The sequence below is a fragment of the Ruditapes philippinarum genome, unplaced genomic scaffold (assembly GCF_026571515.1).
Source record: "Ruditapes philippinarum isolate M1 unplaced genomic scaffold, ASM2657151v2 ctg741_1_1_1_1, whole genome shotgun sequence".
Classification (NCBI taxonomy): domain Eukaryota; kingdom Metazoa; phylum Mollusca; class Bivalvia; order Venerida; family Veneridae; genus Ruditapes; species Ruditapes philippinarum.
In genome coordinates, this window is record NW_026867313.1 from 488,785 (window position 1) to 512,195 (window position 23,411).

General features: G+C 30.7%; 1 protein-coding gene across 1 annotated transcript; it reads right to left on the bottom strand.

Annotated features, from left to right (window-relative positions):
• Positions 1–8,030: 8,030 nt before the first annotated feature.
• LOC132735695 (ankyrin repeat and BTB/POZ domain-containing protein 1-like) lies at positions 8,031–22,800 on the bottom strand. The gene is given in 10 exon segments (XM_060722677.1): positions 8,031–8,630; positions 10,441–10,641; positions 12,161–12,322; positions 13,197–13,289; positions 16,625–16,746; positions 17,616–17,732; positions 20,192–20,237; positions 20,752–20,883; positions 21,696–21,868; positions 22,764–22,800. Coding segments are annotated over 10 exon segments (1,290 nt in total). The 3' UTR covers positions 8,031–8,423.
• Positions 22,801–23,411: the final 611 nt, after the last annotated feature.

A 23,411-nucleotide genomic window follows, 5' to 3' on the forward strand; every position in this document is an offset into this window, starting at 1 on the left:
ACATACAAAACATTTTTTTTTGTTATTGTCAATTATCACGGGGGTCCATAAAAGTATAGTTAAAGAATCTAAGCAAAGTTATTTCTTTTTTATCCGTGGGTCTTTCAAATTGTACTCTATATTCAAGCATCTTGTTACCCTTGTGTTATTTTTAACCGTCTTATAGCTAGCTATATAATGTTCATGTTCATATACAATGTAGATCTATCTACCTACAAAGTTTCCTAAATTTAACCAAGGGCTTTCAAGAAGTTCTTCGGACAAAACGAACGGACAGACGGACAAGACGGCAACGATAAGCATTTCCTTCGTGGAGCATAAAATCACAACAAGAGGGTTATAATGGCCCTTAATCGCTCACCTGAGTTAGAATACTTCTTTATTTGGGTCTTTCAAAAGAAGATTTTATTTTTACTATATGCATATATCGGCCCCTGCCCCCGTGTTCACAAATATTTAATGATCAAGATCAGGATCAAATTTAAAAACTCTAATATTCATCATTGGCAATTCTCAGATTAAATGTCTAATATTAATTTAATAAAACTACACTTGCAATAGCAAGTTTATGAATTTATAAAATAAATTTATTGTTATTTTTGCAAGAAATGAGCATTTTACAGTTAATCCAAATATTGATCCTGATCCTTAAATTGATCCTTATTTTGATCCGAATATTTTTGAATTAGTTTTGTTATTTTATCACAAAACAGTTTCTTTGCAAATCAGCATTTTTTTACATTTTGAATATTTAACATTTAATTCTAGCAAAACATGAGTAATTTTAGTAACATCAAACAATCACAATAAAATCAGGATCACTTGATCCTGATCTATTCTTATTTGAACAAAACTTGGTAGACACTAATAAGAAGATGTTTCATGCCAAACATCTAAGCTCTATCTCTTTGGCTTTTCAAAAGAAACCTTTTTTTGTCTTACTATATAAATATAAGGAAAATCAATGAGCCCCCGGGACGGGGCAAATTTTGACCACAGGGTTTTAATTTGGACAACCTTGGTAGACACTCACTAAAAGATATTTTCATGCGAAATATCTAAGCTCTATCTAAGCACCGAAATGTGCTTGAACAAGATATTTTTGTGCATTGAACGTTATCTTCGGACTTGCAAACTAAACCATTTGTACAGCATTGACAGAAACATATTTTGTTATTGTTAAATGCAGTTCAAAACTTACAAATTCGAATTAATTAGGAGAAAAACCGACCAGAACAGTCACATGTCAAATTTCAAAATATCTACATGATCAGTTAAAATCTTCAATAAGTTCGTCAAAACAGAATCTAGGACGCTGAAACCTTTAACCGAGTGTGACATATATATTGTGTCGTATGGTCCTTTTTCAAATGTAGGAATGGTCTGTTTATGCCTGTAAGGACATAAACATACGCCTTGATAAATAAATAAATAAGATAACAATTTCTGGCGCAAACCAAGGAAATATTTATATCAAAGTGCATAAATACAGATCCGAAATACATAAACGATCAATGGAAATATGCATGATAATGAAACATAATGAATAACAACAATTACCTGTAAGGACATAAACATACGCCTTGATAAATAAATAAATAAATAAGATAACAATTTCTGGCGCAAACCAAGGAAATATTTATATCAAAGTGCGCATGCGTGAGATGGATTTTCCGGGAAGTTTGTAAAAACTGAGGCCCGGCATGCAAATTATGTCAAAATGAAATATGAGAAATTAGTTGTTATAATGAGATGATGAAATGGAATGATATAGGAATGATATGGGATAATGGATTGTATATCGGACTGTAAACAGACAAATACAAGAGATATATACAAATACAAGGACAAAATGATACATAAAAACGATATTCAAAAACACGAATATCGACCACATGACAATTGCATTATGGAATAGACATACTAATGAACATCAAAATAACAAGGAAACCCACTTGCCTGGCAAAAATTCGTTCACCCGTTTCAATAATTCACGTCGTGTTCGCCATTTTGTCAAGTTTGCAACCAATTCGCTCGCTTGAACCAAGTGTGCAACCACTTCACGTCCTGCCCCTTGACTATTCATTCATATAACCAATACATAGATAGTATTCAAGCAAGCAGTATTAATTTGTTTCAATGATCATCGATTGTCACATCAGTGCATGTATGAAAATATTTTTTGTTATAGCTGATGTTATTGGCACACGTTATTCACATAGCTAATTTCGATATATCAAAATAAATATTATGTAAATGTTCAGTTTGACAATTAATTAAGAACCTTTATTTCATAGTGTGAAGACTTTCCTAAAGTTGATGTAACATTTGCCGGCTCAATGATTTGCAAATTACTTTGATTTGCAAAAATCGCAATATTTCTGTCACTTATACAGTAATTTGATCTTGAAATGTTGTAAACCAACTTTTATCTTTTAGCAGAGGAAGGTTCCAATCCTAGGGCATTATATAGACCCAGGATGCTAGATCCATAAAATCACTATTCAACTTCAATAAAATTATAAAGCAATTTTCACATTCCGTTTGTCACAATACATGTGCTATCATATCATTATATTTTTGATTGGGTTTTAACAGTACATATAATAACACTATATATAACGACTTTCCAGCTTTTCTGGTGGAGGAAGACTTTAGGTGCCTCTCTGTGCATTATTTCAGGGTAGAACCACCGACGTTCTGTAAGCTAACTGGATAGCTTCCACACATGAAAAATCGACCATGACATTCCGGCTATTGAAGGTTCATACCTTTTGTTTAGCTTTGTTTCCATATATTCTTGTGGATACGCATAGAGGTTATTTATTTGTATTGAGCAAATTGGCTATGAGATTTTTTTATACAATAAATCACCAGTATTTCATTGGTAAGCATCAAATAAATTCTATCCTTCTCTAAAAATGAAATTAAAATAAACTATTTTTCTAGTTCATAATTGTATACGTTCACTATGGTACATGTGCTTGGGTTTTTTGTTGTTGTTTTTTATAAGCAGTAGATCACTTTGGTACACACATTAAAACAAACAATATTTCGTACATTTATTTAATTTATTAAGTGTGTTGAAAACTTAACTAAATAATGATACATATATGAGTGATAAAAATAAACCAGTTGAAAATCAAGCAATATACAGATTAGTAACAAAACGACAGACAAATGGGTTTTTTTTTTTTCATATCAAAATATGAAAAAATAACACACGATTATATTTATGAGAACTCTGTTAACATTTTTATAAGAAAACTAAGCAACACATAACATGAAAAAGATATACATAACAATTGGTAAATATTTTTCAACATGATGGAGCTTTTGTAATGATTGACTGGACTTTGATTTAATAGAAATAAAATAAACTCTTCTCTCTTTGACATTATTCTAATCTTGGGAATCTTGAGAAACTGGAATCTCTAGTTTCCTTGGCAACAAATTCTACAAAATTACTTTCCCATATCTATATAAACTTTAAATTAAACATTTTTCCCTTGAATATAATGTTTGAACTCGATATCACTACCATGCCCCACTATTATTTCTACAATAAGATTTACTGAAATTCTCCTGAAACTAATAATCTAATAAAACAAGCTTGCTGTATTATAAAGTTGTTATAGATATTTCTGACAGGTTATATGGCCATATATAAACAAATGTTTGCAATATGTTTGCAAGTGACTCAGGTTATATTTACTACATATATCAACCATTTATATAGGGCAATATAACCTGACAAAAATCTTTATAATAATAATAATAATATATACTGAATCTGCTAGCCTATGATAATTGTATAATGATAATTATAACATCTGGCAAGTAACAAAATATCTGTGAAATTTCTAAAAGCATCTGATAATTGTACCTTCAATATTGTTTAATTAATTGAATATCTAAGTCAACAATTTCCTACTTAGCTATTTTAATACAGAACACATACATGTATTGTAATTACTATCAAATACAATAGAACCTCAGTAAGTCGAACTTCGATAAGCCAGTGTTCTCAATGTACAGGTAAATTTAGGTGTACTTCCAAACTTTCGACAACATTTCAAAACATTAAGTTTAAAAATACCATTTGATACATCATTTCTTATTCTAATTTAAAGATCAACACAAACAGGAAAATAAAAAGATAATATAAATATATATATATAAAACCCATCAGCACATCTACTTCAGCAGTAAATAAATATAGCACTTTTTGCTATGGCAACATGACTTATACAGCAATGATCACACCTATAAAAATATAACAAATTTCAAAAAAAAAATTTCCTTCTTTAATTTTGCTTTTAAAGGCCAATTTAGCTTCAAAATTATAACTGTCCTTTCTACAGGAAGAAAACCTATTTCTTTCTGTGGCTTAATGGGCCTTTAATTGTTTTGTTAGTGTAGAAAAGCAGATATCAGATCTTTATTTGCCATGACATCCGTGGAGGAATTAACATCACAGTGAAACTGTTTGTAGTTCCTCTATAAATTATAACTTGATTTTTTTTAATATTGCCTGATAGTACTTTAATATTATATATTTCTAGCCTTATATCTCAAATAATATCTGAACATAACTTAGCATAAATCTGAACTTATAATCACAGAGATACATTACCCAGTAATATAAATCTCTGTTATAACTGGACAAAACAATAAACTTGCATAGTGCAACTATAAAACAAGCGAGGGGGGTAAATATAAATTGCCCAACAGACACTTTGGGTGTAAAAGCTCTAAATGTGCTAAATATAATTGTATATTTGTCAATCCCAACACAAAATTATACTTGTCTTATATATCAATAGAACTTGATTTAAGCTGTTTTGAAAACAAATCATATTTCAATGTTAACAATATTTAAGACATTGAAATAAAAAAAAATTCAAAACAGCTTTAATGAAGTTTTATTAATATGCATGTTTATTTTAAGTATATGTACTGGGATTGACAAAGAATAGTAAAACATTTATTTGGATTTAAATATGTTTCAACTTCCAAATTTAAAGTGTCTGTGAATTGCCCTGTCCTAATATAAATATACAAACTACCTAGTCAAAATGTAAAAGTGTATGAAAAGCAACAAGCACTTCAATTCTCAAAAAACTGTTAAAATGCACATTCACTTTAAAAATTACAGTATTGTGTTGTCTATATACTTGTAAATATCTAGGTTTCTATACATTCATATGTATCACTGACTCAAATCTACATACTTCAAAAGAAATGGACTGTCACAGTGCTCATCCAGTAAAACTTTTAGTACAGCCTGCAATGTAGCACTTGTGAGTGATTTTAAAACATTTAAATTCATTATGGTCATGCAAAATAAACTAGCAGTAAATTTTGTAAAATCCAACGATTTTTCCAGCAGCTGGGGCTTATGGAGCACATATGGTAGCCAAAATATTAAAAGGATTTAAACTTTGAATTACTTTTTCTTCACCGATTTAAGTTGTTTTTATCTATATATAAAACAATGAAACTTTTCGAGCACATGGGAGGCTTTTCTGGAACTTAACATGCCAATTATTAATGGTGCATCAGTAGTAAAAACACACATGTCAAGAACAATTATAATATATCTTAAGTCTTTTTAAAAAAAAACCCTTTCTTTAATACATCACACCTTCAAACAACAACAACATTTCTTAACATATCATTAAGGAGAAAAAATCACTTCTACTATTTAAAACATGCATTATAAAATATTTTGAGTTCTAGATGTAATTCAAAGGGAATAGAAAACAAGCTAAATCACAGGAAATAAACAATGATACATGTATAAATAAAAAAGTGATTGATTTAACAGCTTGAATATTGCAATACAAACTTTGCAGAGTAACGACCTTTCTAAAATTTCTAAAACATCAAAATTTTAACTATCATTTAAGCTTATAACAAGAGTCACCCCAAGCAGGTCAATGCTCAACTTTACAAACACACTGGAGAAAAAATATCTTTTAAAGTAATTTTCTTGTACAGCATAAAATTTAGATTTCATACTTGACCAAAATTCAATAATTTTCTGTAAGTGTCAAGGTCAAATAAAGGTCATGGTCAAATTAAATCTGCTTGTCTTATACCCAAGTATGAACATAATCTATATACAAGCATATAACAAAGTATGAGCCAAATATAGCAAAAATCCATCAAAAAACAAACATTTGACCTTAACCTTATTTGACCTTAATTTTAAGGTCATTTATGTATCAAAGTCAAATTCAGTGTGGTCTACTTAATGGTCTTGTCTAAAGAGTTGTTGTGTTTAAGTATAAAGACAATCCATTCAGAAAATAAACAAAATAATGTCCAATCATAAACTTTCTAGACAGCAATGACGACTGAAATGACAATCTGACTGTAGCAATCGGTAATAATATTTCGAAAATTACCAATCAAGTCCAATTTAAGCTTTATAGAACAGATATTTCAAATTTCTTGCTAACATAACTATGTTTTTCAATGATATATCTAAATTAGCAAATAAAACCTGAGACACAGTTGCCTTCTTTCCCTTTATTTTTTTTCAATAACATTCAAAAGTTTAAACATTTCTGTGTTTGGGGATTGTATTGCTTGCCTACATGACAACCATTTTCATCTTTGATGATGCTTAATCAAGCACATGCATGATTTTATGCAAAAATAGTGAAATCCCATAAAATCTATTTTTAGCTCTTGTGACCTTGACACAGTTGACATCAAAGCCATAATGCCTGTACATACTAAATGTGAAGGTTGTCAATAAATATAAAGTCTTTACTAAGAAAAGTAAAATATTCAAACATATCATCTCAAACTATGTTGTCCTTGACAATTAACATTCAACCCACAAAGAGGTAGATGTTCATGCAAGGTACCTAGTATACGTACATATCAAGAATCAAATTTATCAGTCAATTTATGAAGGCTCTATAAGGGATAGTAGAATCATCTATTTCCTGTCTTGGTGTTCATGACCTAAATTAAGTTGATTGAAAAACGCGCAAAAAGCCTAAGTATAAAATATCTGAAATATAAATTAATCAAGACACCATGACAAGATATAGAGAATATTACTGTGAGGAAACTAAGAGGTCTCTGTGGTAGGAATAGTTTTTGCTATATCACAAACTTAGAAGAGGAAAATAAAGCTGGTAGAGATTCACAAGGCTTGTTAAACATTAACTATTTATAGTATTCAGGGATGACAATGAGTACCAATTTAAGCACTTGTCATTCTTCCGATCAAGTACCTCCTTACTTGGTAGATTTCTTAGAACTTTAAACTGTATAACCATAATCTATCTTAAAGATTAGTATTTTTCATTTCTTTTCAAATAAGTCTTAAAAAGGATTAGAAGATGATTTATAATTATGACATTGTCAGTGACCCACTTTCATTTTTCTATTTTGATAAACAGAATTGACAAGTTATGTAAATGCAAAGAATGTACCTTGAAAATAAATATAACAACAAAGGTTGATTTGTATCTTATACACAGTTGATATCAATTAAAGCATCTAACCAATAAGCTGTTCATATATCAAGTACCACAAATACAAATCATTTAAAGCAATTAACCAATAAGTTGTTCATTTATCAAGTACCCCAGGTACAAATTTCAGAAGTAGTTGCTGTTTATTACTTTAAACCTATCAAACTGTTGATTGTCTTGTAAAGATGATACATTTCTCAATTTTCAATTCTGCATTGGATGTTTTGATTACCTTTAACAAGTCTGAAAGTTCCTATTATCATAGATGATAATCTAAGAAAGTTATTCTAAATTATTTTACCTCACTATAATTATACATTTATAAAAAAAAAAGGTGTTTCTTTTTTTCTGCCTATTACTAGAGTATCAATTTTTGCTAACCAATACTCAAATGTTTGTTTGAGTACTCAGTTGACCTTTATCCCGTTTGAGTACTCAGTTAACCTGTTTGAGTACTCAGTTAACCTGTTTGAGTACTCAGTTAACCTGTTTTAAAGTACTCAGTTAACCTGTTTGAGTACTCAGTTAACCTGTTTTAAAGTACTCAGTTAACCTGTTTGAGTACTCAGTTAACCTGTTTTAAAGTACTCAGTTAACCTGTTTGAGTACTCAGTTAACCTGTTACTCATTGTCATCCCTGGTAGTATTATATTGTGAATATATTTGTTTGTATATATTTCAAAATATATAAATACCAATATGATAATAACTAAAACTCTAAATAATTTCCCAAACCAAATATCCCTCAATTTGTAGGAATAAAAAATCATTTTCCAAAACAAAATGAGTTGATAAAATACAAACAAAAACAAGCATTATTCCGTTGTTCAGAAAAAAGAAAACCCCCTCGTTCAAAATTCAATTATGTTTTATACAATACATTCTTAACACACAAAATTCGAACCATTTCCTACATAACAAAGTCTAACATTCCAAACCGATCCTTTCAAGGAAATCGTCTATAATTTTCATGGACTCCTCGGCCTCTTGCATGTCACTGTATGTTTGTATGAAACTGGTGAGATGAAACCTTATACTATCAATGATATCAATAGAATCTGTCTCCTCACGGTCCTGCACATCGGACGCATCTTGTTTAACAACTTCCGCAAACTCGTCCTGCTGTAGAACCTGTTGACATTATATAACATTCTTTTTATCACAACATCATACAACATTTCAGCTTTGGATAAAAAAAGCCAACTTTAACACTTTTATTTAACATGGGAAGCTGATACTGGTATTGCATAGTGGTAAATTTGCATTGTAAGGTATATCTGACATTGTAGTAAATTTGCATGGTTACGGCACCGCATTGTGGGATATTTGCATTGTAAGACATAGAGTAAATTTACAAGATAAGGTAATAATGATGTTACAGAAAAGTAAATTCATATAGTAAGGTTACATTTTATTGAAAGTATCATAAAGTGGTAAATTTGCATGGTAAGGTATTAGGTATTAATGATTTTTGCAAAGTGGTAAATTTGCACTAAAATGTGTTAATAGTGATGCTTACTTGTAAATTAGCATTTTAAGGTATAAATGACAGTGTAAAGTCACAAAATTGCATGAAATGATATAAATGGCATTGTTAACAGGTAAATTTTAGAATTTAAAAGAAGGTAAAAAAACACTGTTTAAATCGAAAAACAATAGAAATATAAAAAGCCCATCAAAACAAATTCAATTTTAAAACATCAATTGATTTCTATATCTATTAAAACAAAACATGCTGGAAATTACCAGTGCTGGTGTCACTCACTGGTGTCACATTACTAAACATGGTTGTGACCCAAGTAGCCTTTAAACCCACAAACCTTCGATTCATTATGCAAATATCTTATCCATTTAGCCATTATTTACCTTATAACTTCACAGTTTCAAGAATAAAATATGATATCTATCATAATAATTCATATAAATCTCTTGAATTTTGATTGGCTTAAACACAAAAATTACAATGATTTCTGTGTGTGCATAAAAATTTATTATTGCAAATATCATTACTTCAAAAAAAAAAAATAATTAAAAGTTACACCGCAATGATGACTTTATACTCGAATTAAACATCTGATGTCATCTTTTTTAACATCATGCATCTTTTTCCAGCTCTTTGATAAAAACAGTCTAAAGTCTAAGTTTTTTTATTCTAAATAACAATTTACATTTTTATTAATTTGTTAATCCTATTTGCTCATGTGACATACTAATAATATATAATTTACTTTAGAGTTTCAATATGATACCTGAAATATATACACTGCACCTCGTTATAACACTTATGTTGAGGTCCACAGTCTCAACATTGTGTTTAAATAAGGTTTTGATATATAACCCTCATCATAAAATTACTGCATTAACTGTCACATTGAACAAGCATTATGGCATATAAGATCCTGTAACACAAATTTTTTATGGATTTATATCATAAATATGATGCTCAAATTAAGATTTATCAATTTTGTAAGTTCCAAAAAGCATTATTTATAAAGATATTACCGAAGTTAACATTTCATGTAAATAAAGGGAGGTAACAAAAAATTATTTTCTATAAAGTCTAAGTCAAATTTTTCAATAAGAAATGAATGCATATATTTTAATGATTACATATCTGCAGTACATATTATACATATTCTTCGATGTTTGAAAATTGTTTTATAGGCATAATTTCACTTAAGTGTGGTATACAACCTCAATTACCACATACAGGATCTTTAATGTACATGAAAAAAATGTTAGCAGCAAAAAATAAGATTTTTTCTTTTCTTTTTGGAATCAAGGTCTATGAGGGTTATACTGAGGCTAACGTTATACCGAGTCTAGCATTATCATGGGGGCGCATTATAATGAGGTGGCAGTGTATTGACTCACAGGTCTTATATCTATGATACATACATTTGAGATTTATGTACGATACTTATAATGCATATGTACTCACAGGTTCGAGATTTTTTGCAATAAACTCTGCACACTGGTCTTCAAGTCGTGGAAGATTGAACATTCGTGCCGTCCGGAGTACTGTCACTACATCATTTACTGTGAGAAACTTTGCCATGGCATTGGCGCAGAAACGTTTTAAACCAGGAAGTAGAAACATGTCTGCCGCACATAATACATCATACACGTTTTCCTCTGATAGCTGTTAAAATATAACATGTGTCTTTCTAATGTACAATTCTAATATAATTTAAATATATAAAAGTATATTGTAAACAATCATTTATAAACTAAGAAGAGTCTTTGAGTTCAATATGATACGTATATCATTTGTTTAATACACATACATTACAATTTTCTTTGATTTATACAGTTGTCAATACAATCCGTCAAAAGAACTTGCCTTAAATTTCATGAAAATTTTATTGAGAAATAGGAATTTTAAGAATTTCTCAGACCAGGAAAGCTCACATTATATATTAAATTCACAAAGTGACTTATGCTAGTCTAAAAATGCTAGTCTAAAAGCATTTTGTTTTAATTGGGTTTTTACGCCCCATCAACACAGTATAGGTCATAAGACAACTTTCCAGTTTTACTGGAGGAGGAAAACCTTGGGTGTCCTTCCATTATTTCAGGCACAAACTGGCACATTGAGTAGAACCACTGACATTTCTTTAGCTAGCTGGATAGCTCCCTCACATGGAAGAATCCAAAGTCCCTGCAGAGATTTGAACCCACAGTGGTTAGGGGCAAGCAGTTATATCCCTTACCCTGTTAGCAATAAGGTTGAAATATATTATCAATAAAAAATATTCAAATTTAGTCATTATAAAAGCAACAGATAAATTGCTTATCTTCATATATAAGCAATCAAAATGTGAAATTTTTTTTCAAAATAAAGCAATCTTGACATTCAACATACTCATGAAATATTTGTCTTAAGTTTAGCTTTTTGTTTAACCTAAAATTTCAAATTCTTGCATAGATCAAGACATGCACTCTAGCTGGAAAAAAATCTGGAAAAGTTAGTAATAAAATATACTTAGGGTCAAATTGAAAAACAATTATAACTATTTTTTTTATTTTTTTTTGCACCAGTTCAGCCTGCTTTTTATTGTTTGGTCATTTTGCGTAATTAAAGTAATAATTCTGGGAAAAGAGAGTGAGGGAATGATCTGAAATTTTGCGCACAATTAATTAGTTCAAGACCTATATCAAATGGTACAAAATTATCGAAAACATATATAAAAAAATTATAATCCCTTTAAAGGCACATTATGCCTCAGAAACAAATAAATGTTTACTACTTTCAAAAGGGCAAACATGAATTGAATAATATTTAAACAATGGATTTAGAGAATGTGAGATCAGACGGTTGTCATGGGGACATTTGTAGGAACTACAGACTGTTAACTGCTTGTTAACTGAAGAAAGATGCAATAAATGTGAAATTATTTGTCATAAAAGTAGCAAAATGTAAACAATGTAGTAATTTTAAATCCATACAAAATACTTATTCACTATATTTGTGCTTATTTCTAAAAAGCAACAGATGAAAAAGATGGTTCAGGTAATTGGCCTATTAGTAACTTTTTGGATACTATAAAAGTAAACCAAAATTTAAAAGCCAAGTAAAAGCATTTCTGTGGCATAATGGGCCTTTAAGAATACATAAAAGTACACTCAAAAGATCTCATCAGCATGAACTGTTTACTGACCTCACAATAATCCTGGTAGAGATAGTACATGACTTTAACAAATATTTCTACACTTATGTTGTGTAATTCTAGAACAGGTAACTGATCTTCGGATGTCCAACCCTCACCAAAATGATCGTTAACTAATGCCCTAAAATAATCACTTCTACCACAGAAAAATACCTGTAAATGAAATAATTGCTCACAATTGGTATGATATAAATTTAAGTGGGTTTTATTTTGTATTTGTTAAGGATGAAGATCTGAAACAAATTTAAATATTAACAACTGGGAATTAAATATTACCCCACTTTGCCACCTGTATACAGCCAGGCCAGCCTGCACATGCCCAGAGTCTAACCAGGCCCTATATTGCTGGTAGCTCAATTTCGGTATTTTTTATTATTGAATTCTCAGAATAACTAAATTGACTTATAATTCCAATTCAAAACAGGGCAAATCCATTACATAAATTCAGTAACTAAAGGGTTATGCTTTTAAACAGAAATTGCTATCACTATAATTATACATTTGTAAAATCACAGTGACCTTTCATCTTGTGACCTAAAACACATTTAAAAAAGTCAACTATTCCATTCAGTAATTAATTAATTAATATAATTAGATATAATTGTTGTGCAACAATAAAAGTTCAAATCACCTAAGTTACTGACATTAAACTAATTAACAAATCCAAGGTGACTGATTTCATGTATCAGACAGGTGGACAAACATGCAAAGGTGAACTTTTCCTGCGCGATTTTCTCAATGGACTTGTTCAGCATCTATTTTTGGAAAAGTCCATTATCTACTTTAGGGATATCAAGATGAAAGTTCAAAGTTTGTTAGCCAGCAGTATAGAGTATGGCCAGACTACTTGGGTGTGCAGACTGGCCTGGCTGTATACTGGGGGCAAAGGTTAATGACTTTAAGTTCCAGCAGGGTATGAGTCAAAAGAAATATATTATCACTTTAGTGCATTATATGCAAATAAGATTAGTTAAAAATACTGACTATTTTCTTTAAGTAAAATCCATATTTAAATAGATAAGCAAACCTTATGGCAGTAAAATTTATGTCCTTCAACAACAAGCTGTAGATCTGCATAGACTGAGGCAAACTCCGGCTCAAAAGGTAATTCACCTGTGGCCTATAATACAACAAGAAATACTGTCAAGTGAGGCTTGAATTTTCCTTATTTCTTAAGTCAAACACATCGAAGGATGAATATTGTAGTTAAGAATTTCCAAAGAAACATCATTATTTTGCATAAAATAAAATTAAAATTTTATGTTTGACATTGACAGTCAAAGGTTAAATTTTACTGATCAAGGTCATACATGAAATATTTAAGATTTTGATATGTCATATTTGCTATTTTGTCAATGTATCAATCAAAACCATAATAACATGAAATAATTACCACAATTAAGGCCAAATAATGTATTTGACCTTGATGATCAAGGTCATTTAAAGGTCAATTTATGCTTATAATTAGACATTGAAATTTAAGATCATTTTAAGATCAAGGTCATTTTTTAATTATTCAACATGTCAGTTGAGCCACAAGTGTTATTTTGTCCAAGTAGAAATCAAACCTGTAAATGAATTAAGCCGTCCGCAAAGTAATAGCAATTATAGCAAATTTCATATTATAGCAAAAATCAAGCAACATTCAAAAATATGACCTTCAAGGTCAAGGTCATTGATGAGCTAAAGGCATGGTCAAATTGGTTTACTGGTAGATCTTGTTGTGTCTAAGTATAAACACAATCCATTCATACATGTAAATAACAAAGAAATAGCCAATTACAGCAAAAATACAGGAAATTTCAAATTTTACCTTCAAGATCAAGGTCATTGGTGAGTTAAGGTAAAGGTTAATCTTTTTTTGTAAAGCTATTAATGGAAGTATTGCTGTATCCATGTATGAAGACAATCATTTATAACAAAATTATAGCCAATAATAACAAAATATCAAGCAGAATGCAAACTGTTGACCTTAAAAGTCAAGGTCATTTATGTGTCAATGTCAGGTTTGGTCTGTTTACATGAAAGTCTTGCCTAAAGGGTTGTTATATCAAAGTATGAAGACAGTCCACAGCTACAGGAATGGCATTATTACTGTAGCAATAGCTCAAATCTTTTATTTGAAAAAGTCAAGCTAACTAAAATGACATGTAGGTAAATAAGAATTCATGTTTATCTGCAAGAAGTTGAGGGTCTGCATTTCAAACCATTGGACGAATACTAATCAAACAGCATTTGCAATTTAAAGTAAACGAATAATATTACATGTACATATTCAAGCTCTACAACACTGATGTTTTGAATATCTTCAGAAATATTGTTAAATCATTATATTATAGTATAATTAAAAATTCAAATTAAGTTATACATGTATGTACCTGCAATGGAACATATTCAAATATCCAATTAAAGCAATTCATATATTCCAAAATTATCAAATTTTACTGACATTTTATACTGATTAAACTGCTTTATTCATTTTACAAAACTAGAAATGTGTCATCATGCCACGGATGCCCCCACATGCAGCCAAAATTTCAGATGTTATAATATTTAGTTCCAAATTTGTTTGCACAAATTATTTTTTTCATTTGCAGTTCAAAGCCCTTTAAACTTTTCAATGTTAACACAAACCATTTTCATACAATGTTCAAGGCACTGAAATTATTCAGTCTTGACCTTTTGAAAATAGCATATTTCATATTTGTAGCCAAAATAATGGCTACATACATTTCCACAAAAGTATGAGTGCTGAAGCTGAAAGTTCAAAATTTTTCCAACATTCAAGAAAGATAAGTTTGTCCAAAATCATTGAACCACGACCAAATTCAAACTTAAACTGCTTATTCCCAAGATGTATCTATATTATTTTCAAAGTGAAAGGGATATAACCATGACCAAATTCCAACCTGCCCATTCCTTTGACATATCCATATGTCAAATTTGAGTTGAATATGTAACACTGTTGGGTAGATAATGAACAGAAACTGTAAATTTCATATTATTTTCAAGGTGAAAGGGGCATTACCCTGCCAAAATTCATTGAACCATGACCAAATTTAAACTTGACCTGCGCATTCCAAAAACGTATCCATATGTCTAATTTGAGTTGAATGTGTTGTACTGTTGGGGAGATAATAAACAGAAACTGAAAATTTCATATTATTTTCAAAGTGAAAGGGGCATAACTCTGCCAAAAATCATTGAACCCAACCAAATTTGAACTTGACCTGCGCATTCCTTTGATGTATCCATATGTCAAGTTTGAGTTGAATGTGTTGTACTGTTGGGGAGATAATAAACAGAAACTGAAAATTTCATATTATTTTCAAAGTAAAAGGGGCATAACTCTGCCAAAAATCATCGAACCATGACCAAATTCGAACTTGACCTGTATTTTCTCATGACATATCCATATGTCAAGTTTGAGTTGAACGTGTTGTATCGTTATGGAGATAATGAACGGAAACTGAAAATTTCATATTATTTTCAAAGTAAAAGGGGCATAACTCTGCCAAAAATCATCGAACCATGACCAAATTCGAACTTGACCTGTATATTTTCTGCATGACATATCCATATGTCAAGTTTGAGTTGAACGTGTTGTATCGTTATGGAGATAATGAACGGAAACTGAAAATTTCATATTATTTTCAAAGTAAAAGGGGCATAACTCTGCCAAAAATCATCGAACCATGACCAAATTCGAACTTGACCTGTATTTTCTCATGACATATCCATATGTCAAGTTTGAGTTGAACGTGTTGTATCGTTATGGAGATAATGAACGGAAACTGAAAATTTCATATTATTTTCAAAGTAAAAGGGGCATAACTCTGCCAAAAATCATCGAACCATGACCAAATTCGAACTTGACCTGTATTTTCTCATGACATATCCATATGTCAAATTTGAGTTGAATGTGTGCAACCGTTACTAAAATAATGAACGGAAACTGATGATGACGGAATGACAGAATGACGGAATGACGGAAGGACGGAATGACGGAAGGACGGAATGACGGAAGGACGGAACAGGGTAACACTATATGCCCCGGCCATTACATGGCGGGGGCATAAAAAGGACATATAAAACATGTACATATTCACAATGACATCGTCTAACAACAATGCAAAAAGCCTCAGCTACATTTTTTTGTATACAAACATGTAGTTTACACCTATATTTTGTCAATAATTTAAGGTCATTCAGTCACTATCAAACTTTCCTGTGTATATTTATTTTATGCACAAACACGCACACCCAAGTAAAACCACTGACCTTCTGACAGCTGAATGACAGCTTCTTGATATGAAAAAATTCAAAGTCAAAAGCTACATTTGGACCCTCAGTAGTAATGGGTAAGTGGTTCAAAGACAAAAGACCAATCAGAAAAGAGCCCGCAATAAAATAAGATCTAAAAAATACACATGATGCACATATAGATATACTTACAATTGAGCAAAGTTCTGAAGGAAGGGCGATGTCAGCAAGCGTACCAAAATCTAACTGAAGCTTCCACTTGTCGGGCTCCTCCACTAATACAGTTGTTATATGCACACCTGGCTTCGTTGATTCTGTAAATCCGCAGAAATAAATAAATTTCTTCATTTAAATTGATTAACTTCAACAATCTGGCTTGACATCATATTATCTATTGTGACAGTTTGAAAAAAAAAATTACATAATCCCCTATATAAACAAGAGAACAAGCATGATCTAAATTTGTTCTTCTAAAACACATGTAAAGTTACATTATAATCAACCCTTACCACTCTTTAATATCTTATATGACCTTTTCCAATCTTTCAATCTCAACATAACTATTTATCAGGGGAAATCTCCAAATATGTACTGACTGAACAGGTTATAGCTATAATCTTTATCTGCATTGGTCACATGGGTAGAATCAGTTGCCACTTTAAGGCTGATGTTTCATATGAACACATTTCAGCAATTCAAAAATTTTCTCTTATCTAAATTCAATTTTAAAGGAACTTCACTGTGGTTCAAAGTCATAAAAACATAAAATTTAATTTCTTACAAAGATCAGCTGGGATACTTTAAACAGAAAGACATGCAAAAGATAATTAAGAAATACATGCACTAAGAAATAAATTGAAAATCATATTTTTAAGCTATTCTTAGCCTGATTTGAGTGAAAAACATTGCAACACTTTACAAATTTGGGTCATTTTTACAATAAGAATAATTCTTCTAGAAAAACAAAGTGTGCAAATGATCTGAAACTTTGCAGTAAAGTTATGGGTCTAAATCTACATCAAATGAAACATTAATCTCGAGACATAATTCAGTCCCGTCATGTCAAAAATCAAAAGTGGTGTCCCTTTAATTCAACCATATACATCTTGTAGTGACTGTTAACTGAACTTTTCAGATTGAATAGAAAGCCATACTACCAGCAATATATAAAAATGTGACTTACCAAAAGAGGCATTCTTCTTACATTTGTCCTCAATAAGGTCAATCAATTTCAACATTTTACATTGTTTTGCTAGTGTGATACATGCTTCTATTTCATAAAAAGGAATCTCCATTTGACCTGAAAACATGAGTGGAAGTTTGAAATTTGAAACATCATGAAAATCCTGAATTTAACAATTTTCTGTTGTTTGAAAAAGTTTAAGATTGCTTTCAGGAGTCTGAATATCCTGAACTTAGGTATATTCCTGAAAACTTTCACCCATGCCTGAAAACAATTTTTATCAGTTAGAACATAATAAAATTAATGAAGTCTTTTACTTAAGAATTTCCCCACTATCATAACCTTACTGTTACTATACAAGCACCAGTCAATATGAAATAAGAAAGGACTTACTTATAATAATTATGTTCTTTAAATGCTCACAAAGATAAAATACATGTATTTGCTTTGAGTACATCTTTTTACAAAAACACATAAACAATACTGAATGGTCAAGTGTAGAATGATTACCAAGACTAATACGCAAAGTAACTGGATATTTTACCTTAATAAATTACAGAAAGATTTTGAGTATTTACCAAACACATAAACAAGAGGGCCATGATGGCCCTGAGGTCGCTCAACTGTATATAGGCCAGTTTAAACCCCAGAGCTTTTATTTGAACAAACTTGGAAGACATCCATAAGAAGATGTTTCATGATGTTAAGTTTTTACTACACGCATATATTGAGAAACAATGATCTGCACCCGCTCCCCACCCCCGGGAGGGCCAATTTTAACCAAAGGGCTTTTATTTGGACAAACATGGTAGATACCCATAAGACGATGTTTCATGCTTAACATCTAAGCTGAAGCTAATTGGTTTTTTTAAAAGAATTTTTTTTAAGTTTTTACTATACACATATAGTTAAAAACAATGACACCCCTGGGACGGGGCCAGTTTTGACCCCAGGGCTTTTATTTCAACAAACTTTGTAGACACTTACTAGCACATGTTTCATGCTTAATATCTAAACTCTAGCTATTTGGGTTTTTTCAAAGAAGATTTTTAAGTTTTTGCTATACACATATAAGGAAAATCAATGACCCCTGGGGCAGGGCCAATTTTGACCCCTGGGCTTTTATCTGAACAAACTTTGTAGACACTCACTAGAAGATGTTTCATGCTAAATATCTAAACTCTAGCTATTTAGGTTTTTTCAAAGAAGATTTTTTAAGGTTTTACTATACACATATAGTTAAAAACAATGACACCCCTGGGGAGGGGCCAGTTTTGACCCCGGGGCCTTTATTTGAACAAACTTTGTAGACACTTACTAGAACATGTTTCATGCTTAATATCTAAACTCTAGCTATTTGGGTTTTTTCAAAGAAGATTTTTAAGTTTTTGCTATACACATATAAGGAAAATCAATGACCCCCGGGGCGGGGGCAATTTTGTCCCCAGGGCTTTAATCTGAACAAACTTTGTAGACACTCACTAGAAGATGTTTCATGCTTAATATCTAAACTCTAGCTATTTAGGTTTTTTCAAAGAAGATTTTTTAAAGTTTTTGCTATACACATATATAAGGAAAATCAATGACCCACGGGGCGGGGCAAATTTTGACCCCAGGGTTTTTATTTGAACAAACTTGGTAGACACCCATTAGAACATTTTTCATGCTAAATATCTTAGCTCTAGCTCTTTGAGTTCTTTAAAAGAAGATTTTTTTAAGTTTTTACTTTTTGCATATAAGGAAAATCAATGACCCCCTGGGGCGGGGCCAATTTTGACCCCAGGGCTTTTATTTCAACAAACTTGGTAGACACTCATTAGAAGATGTTTCATGCTAAATATCTTAGCTCTAGCTCTTTTGGTTCTTTAAAAGAAGATTTTTTAAGTTTTTACTATATGCATATAGGGAAAATCAATGACCCCCTGGGGCAGGGCCAATTTTGACCCCAGGGCTTTTGTTTGAACAAAATTTGTAGACACTCACTAGAAGATTTTTCATGCCAAATATCTAAGCTCTAGCTCTTTGGGTTTTTTAAAAGAAGATATTTAAAGTTTTTTCTTTCGGTTGCCATGGCAACCAGAGTTCTGCATGGAATTAAATTCTTTTTTTTTTAAAGGTGACCACCAAATGAACATTCCTGTGAAGTTTGGATGAAATTGGCTTAGTGGTTTATGAGGAGATGTCATTTAAAGTAAAAGTTTACGGACGGACGGACGACGGACGGACGCCGGACGAAAAGCGATCACAAAAGCTCACCCTGTCACTTTGTGACAGGTGATCTAAAAAAGTGATTAAATATTTCATCTGAATATCAGTAAAATTTACAGAATGATCAAGTATTTACCAAAACACATAAAAATGAATATTATTTAAAATTTAACTTAATAAAAGTATATGATTACCAAGACTGACATACACAGAGTAACTGGATATTTCACCTTACTAAAATTACTGAAAGATCTTGAGTATTTACCAAACACATAAACAAAGTGATTAAATATTTCATCTGAATATCATTTCTAAGATTGCCTTTAAAAAATTTCTAACTATAAACACAGAAATATTCAATATTTTACCTGAATACAAGTACTGGACAATCTGTTTAAAAGCACCTGGCAGAATCTGTTAAAGAAATTCAGAAAAATACAATGATCATAAAAATATTACTTGAAGTTTTCATTGCAAGGTGTCGTCTTCATACAATAACAATTGTTTTTTGAGCTGACTTTGAAAATGTTTATCTAAATTACAGCAATAACTGATATTGGTATGTTTCTTATATAATCCTTTTTCTGCTAGAAAACAATCATCTATACCCTTAAGACCAGAGCGCAGACCAAGTACAACCACAATCTTGCCGTCTGAACTGTGGTCTGCAATTGTTAACAATTAAGACAATAAATATTTTTGAATATTCCCGTGAAAAAAAAATTTAATTTGGTCCACTGATTGTTGAAAACAATATGTGCTATAAATTGTGTACATAACTCCAGTAATGAGAATTGATAAGAAATGCAAAAGAGTGTTAAAAAATTAATATGACCCATGATTTGAACGCAGACAAAATATACCTCGGTTTTAGAAAATGTGTATCTCTACAGGCTATAATAATTATGATGAAGGAAATATTACTTACACCTGGGTGCTTTAGTTTAATCACCTTCCTGCCAAGCCAGCGTGTCCGAAACAAGTCAGCAAAGTATGAGCTTCTACAGCTGAGCACACATCTATGAAACGGAAATCCCCCTTCAAAATGAAACATTTAAACCTTTTTGAACCAAATTTGTTTTTCATTCCCTGTTTTTCGGGCCTAACCTGAAAATATGTAAGAAATTCTGGTTCTGTCAACCTGTAAATATGTTACATGTAAACTGCCAATCTGGAAACATGGAAGAAATTCTGGTTCAGCTAACATGTTAACATATAAAAATAAATACAGTCAATCTGGAAATATGGAAAAAATTCTGGTCCAGCCAATCTGGAAACATATTAAATGCCAATCTGCTGGAAACTGGAAGAAATTCTGGTTCAGCCAACCTGTTAATACATAAAAACAAGTTTGAAGACAATCCATTAAAAAATAACGAAGTTATAGTCAAGAACTGCAAGAAACAAGCACAATTTAGACATTTGACCTTGAAGGTCAAGGTCATTTATTGATTAAGGTCAAGGTTAGTCTAGTCTACTGAAAGGTCTCAAGGGTTGTTATGGCCAAGTATGAAGACAATACACCAAGAACTTAAAAAGTTATGATCCAGGTACAAGTTTGCTGGATGGCAACACCGCCAGGACTGTAACAATACATGTACCTCTAATTGAGCTAAAAAGTACTGCCATTCTGGAAACACAGAAGAAATTCTGGTCCAGCCAATCTGTAAACATGTTTGAAAATCCATTACTAAATTTTGAAACTGACAAGAAACCCATAAACAATCTGGTAAGTGCCAGGAGCATATTGGTAAAGATAAGACCCTATAGTGGTGAGTTAAAGAAATTTTTACTGATATTAAGATAGCAATTTTACCAAAACAAAAACTTAGTGGTAGACCATGTCATTATTTTTAGCAATTTTAATAATGCTTTTTTTATTTCTCCAAAATGACCATACCTTCTCAGAAATTCCTCATATAAATCTCTTCTTATTACTTTAGATGACACCATGTTATATGACAAGAGAAGCCTCTTTATTTTGTCAGTTAGAGCCCCATATAAACAACGCTCGCCATCAAATGTATTTGCCTCACATCTTACACCTGAAAAATATAATTATCACAGTAACACTTGTTGTTGTTGATTTTGATTCAAGAGTTTCAAACATAATTGGAGGAGTAAAATCTTAGATGATAATTTTGAGTAGAAACCATCAATCTTCCATCATCCTCATAAAAGACTTCATAATCTGTGACAGGATCTAAACAAATAGTAGTGAGAGTAAAATTTTTGCTTGAAGTCAGCTACCTTATCCATTTAGGCAAAGGAGCCACCCCATTTTTTTCAACCCTTTTTTTTTAATTTATTAAAAAATTTATATGTTTGTAAATAAATTTGAAAAAGGGGTTTATTTACCTTTTCTTTTAAAAACTTTTCCAGGGCCCAAAAAAATTTTTGCCTTTAAATTTTTCCGCAAAAGTTAAAATTTCTTTTAAGAAAATTTTGTTGTAAAAAGGAAGTTAAATTAAAAGGGCGGCAAATAATTTTTAAATTTATAATTTTCCCCAAAATGAAAATTTAAATTGTTAAAAGAAACAACCCTTAATTTTTTAAAAAAAAAAAAAAACCCAATTTAAAACCCAACCAAAATATGGTTTTTAGTTTGAAAAGGGACCTGAAAAATTTTAGAAATCAAAAATTGTTTTTCTAAATCCAAAAAAAAACTAAAAATTTTTAAAAAAATTAGAAAATTAAGGGGAATTTTTCAATTTTTTAAATATTATTTTAAAAGCCAAACCAAATAATAATTCTGGAAAAAAAAAATCTTAATTTATAAATTTAATTTTAGGGTTTAAAAGAAAAGAAAAAAAAATTTAATTTTGTGGATTTTTTAAAATTGCCCCAATCGGGGGCCATATTCAAAAATTAAAATTTTTTTAAAGGTTTTTTTAATTTGGGAAGAACCCCCCTTTGAAAAATTTAAATAAAATTTTTTACTTCTGTTTCTGTTAAATTTTCGGGAAATTTTGGGCATTTTCAACCCTTTTTATTGTTTGAATTTTAAAAAGGGGGTTCCCTGTTTTAAAACCCTCAGGTAGCCTCTTTTTGCTTGTTTCCATCAAGAAGGGAAAACAAAAGGGGGAACCCACTGCCCTTGTATTAAAACTAGATTTTTAATCTCCCTAAAAATTAAAAAGTAATCAAAGCCTTTGGGGGTTTTGGACCCACAGAATGGGGGGAAAGTTTTTTTTTTAAAAGGCTGAGAAAAATTTAAAATTTTATTTTTCCCTTAACTTTTTAACCTAAGTCAAAAATTTTTGCCTAATTTTGAAAAGCAATTTTTCCCCATTTTAAAGCAGTTATAAAATTTTTTTTGTAAAAAACCCCAAAAATTTCACATTTGGCTAAAGGAATGTTAAAAACCGGGAAAAACCCCGAAGTGTACTTTTAAAGGTATATAACTTTGATTTTTTTGTTTTATAGTTAAATTTAAAATTTTCTAAAAACAAAAGTGTTAAAACCTTTTAAAACCCAAGAAAAATATAGCCCACTTAAAATGGAGTACTGTCCCTTTAAAATCTTAATATTCACTTTAATTTCTTTTTTTTTAACCAGAATCCCAAAAAATTGGGCATAAAAAATGAT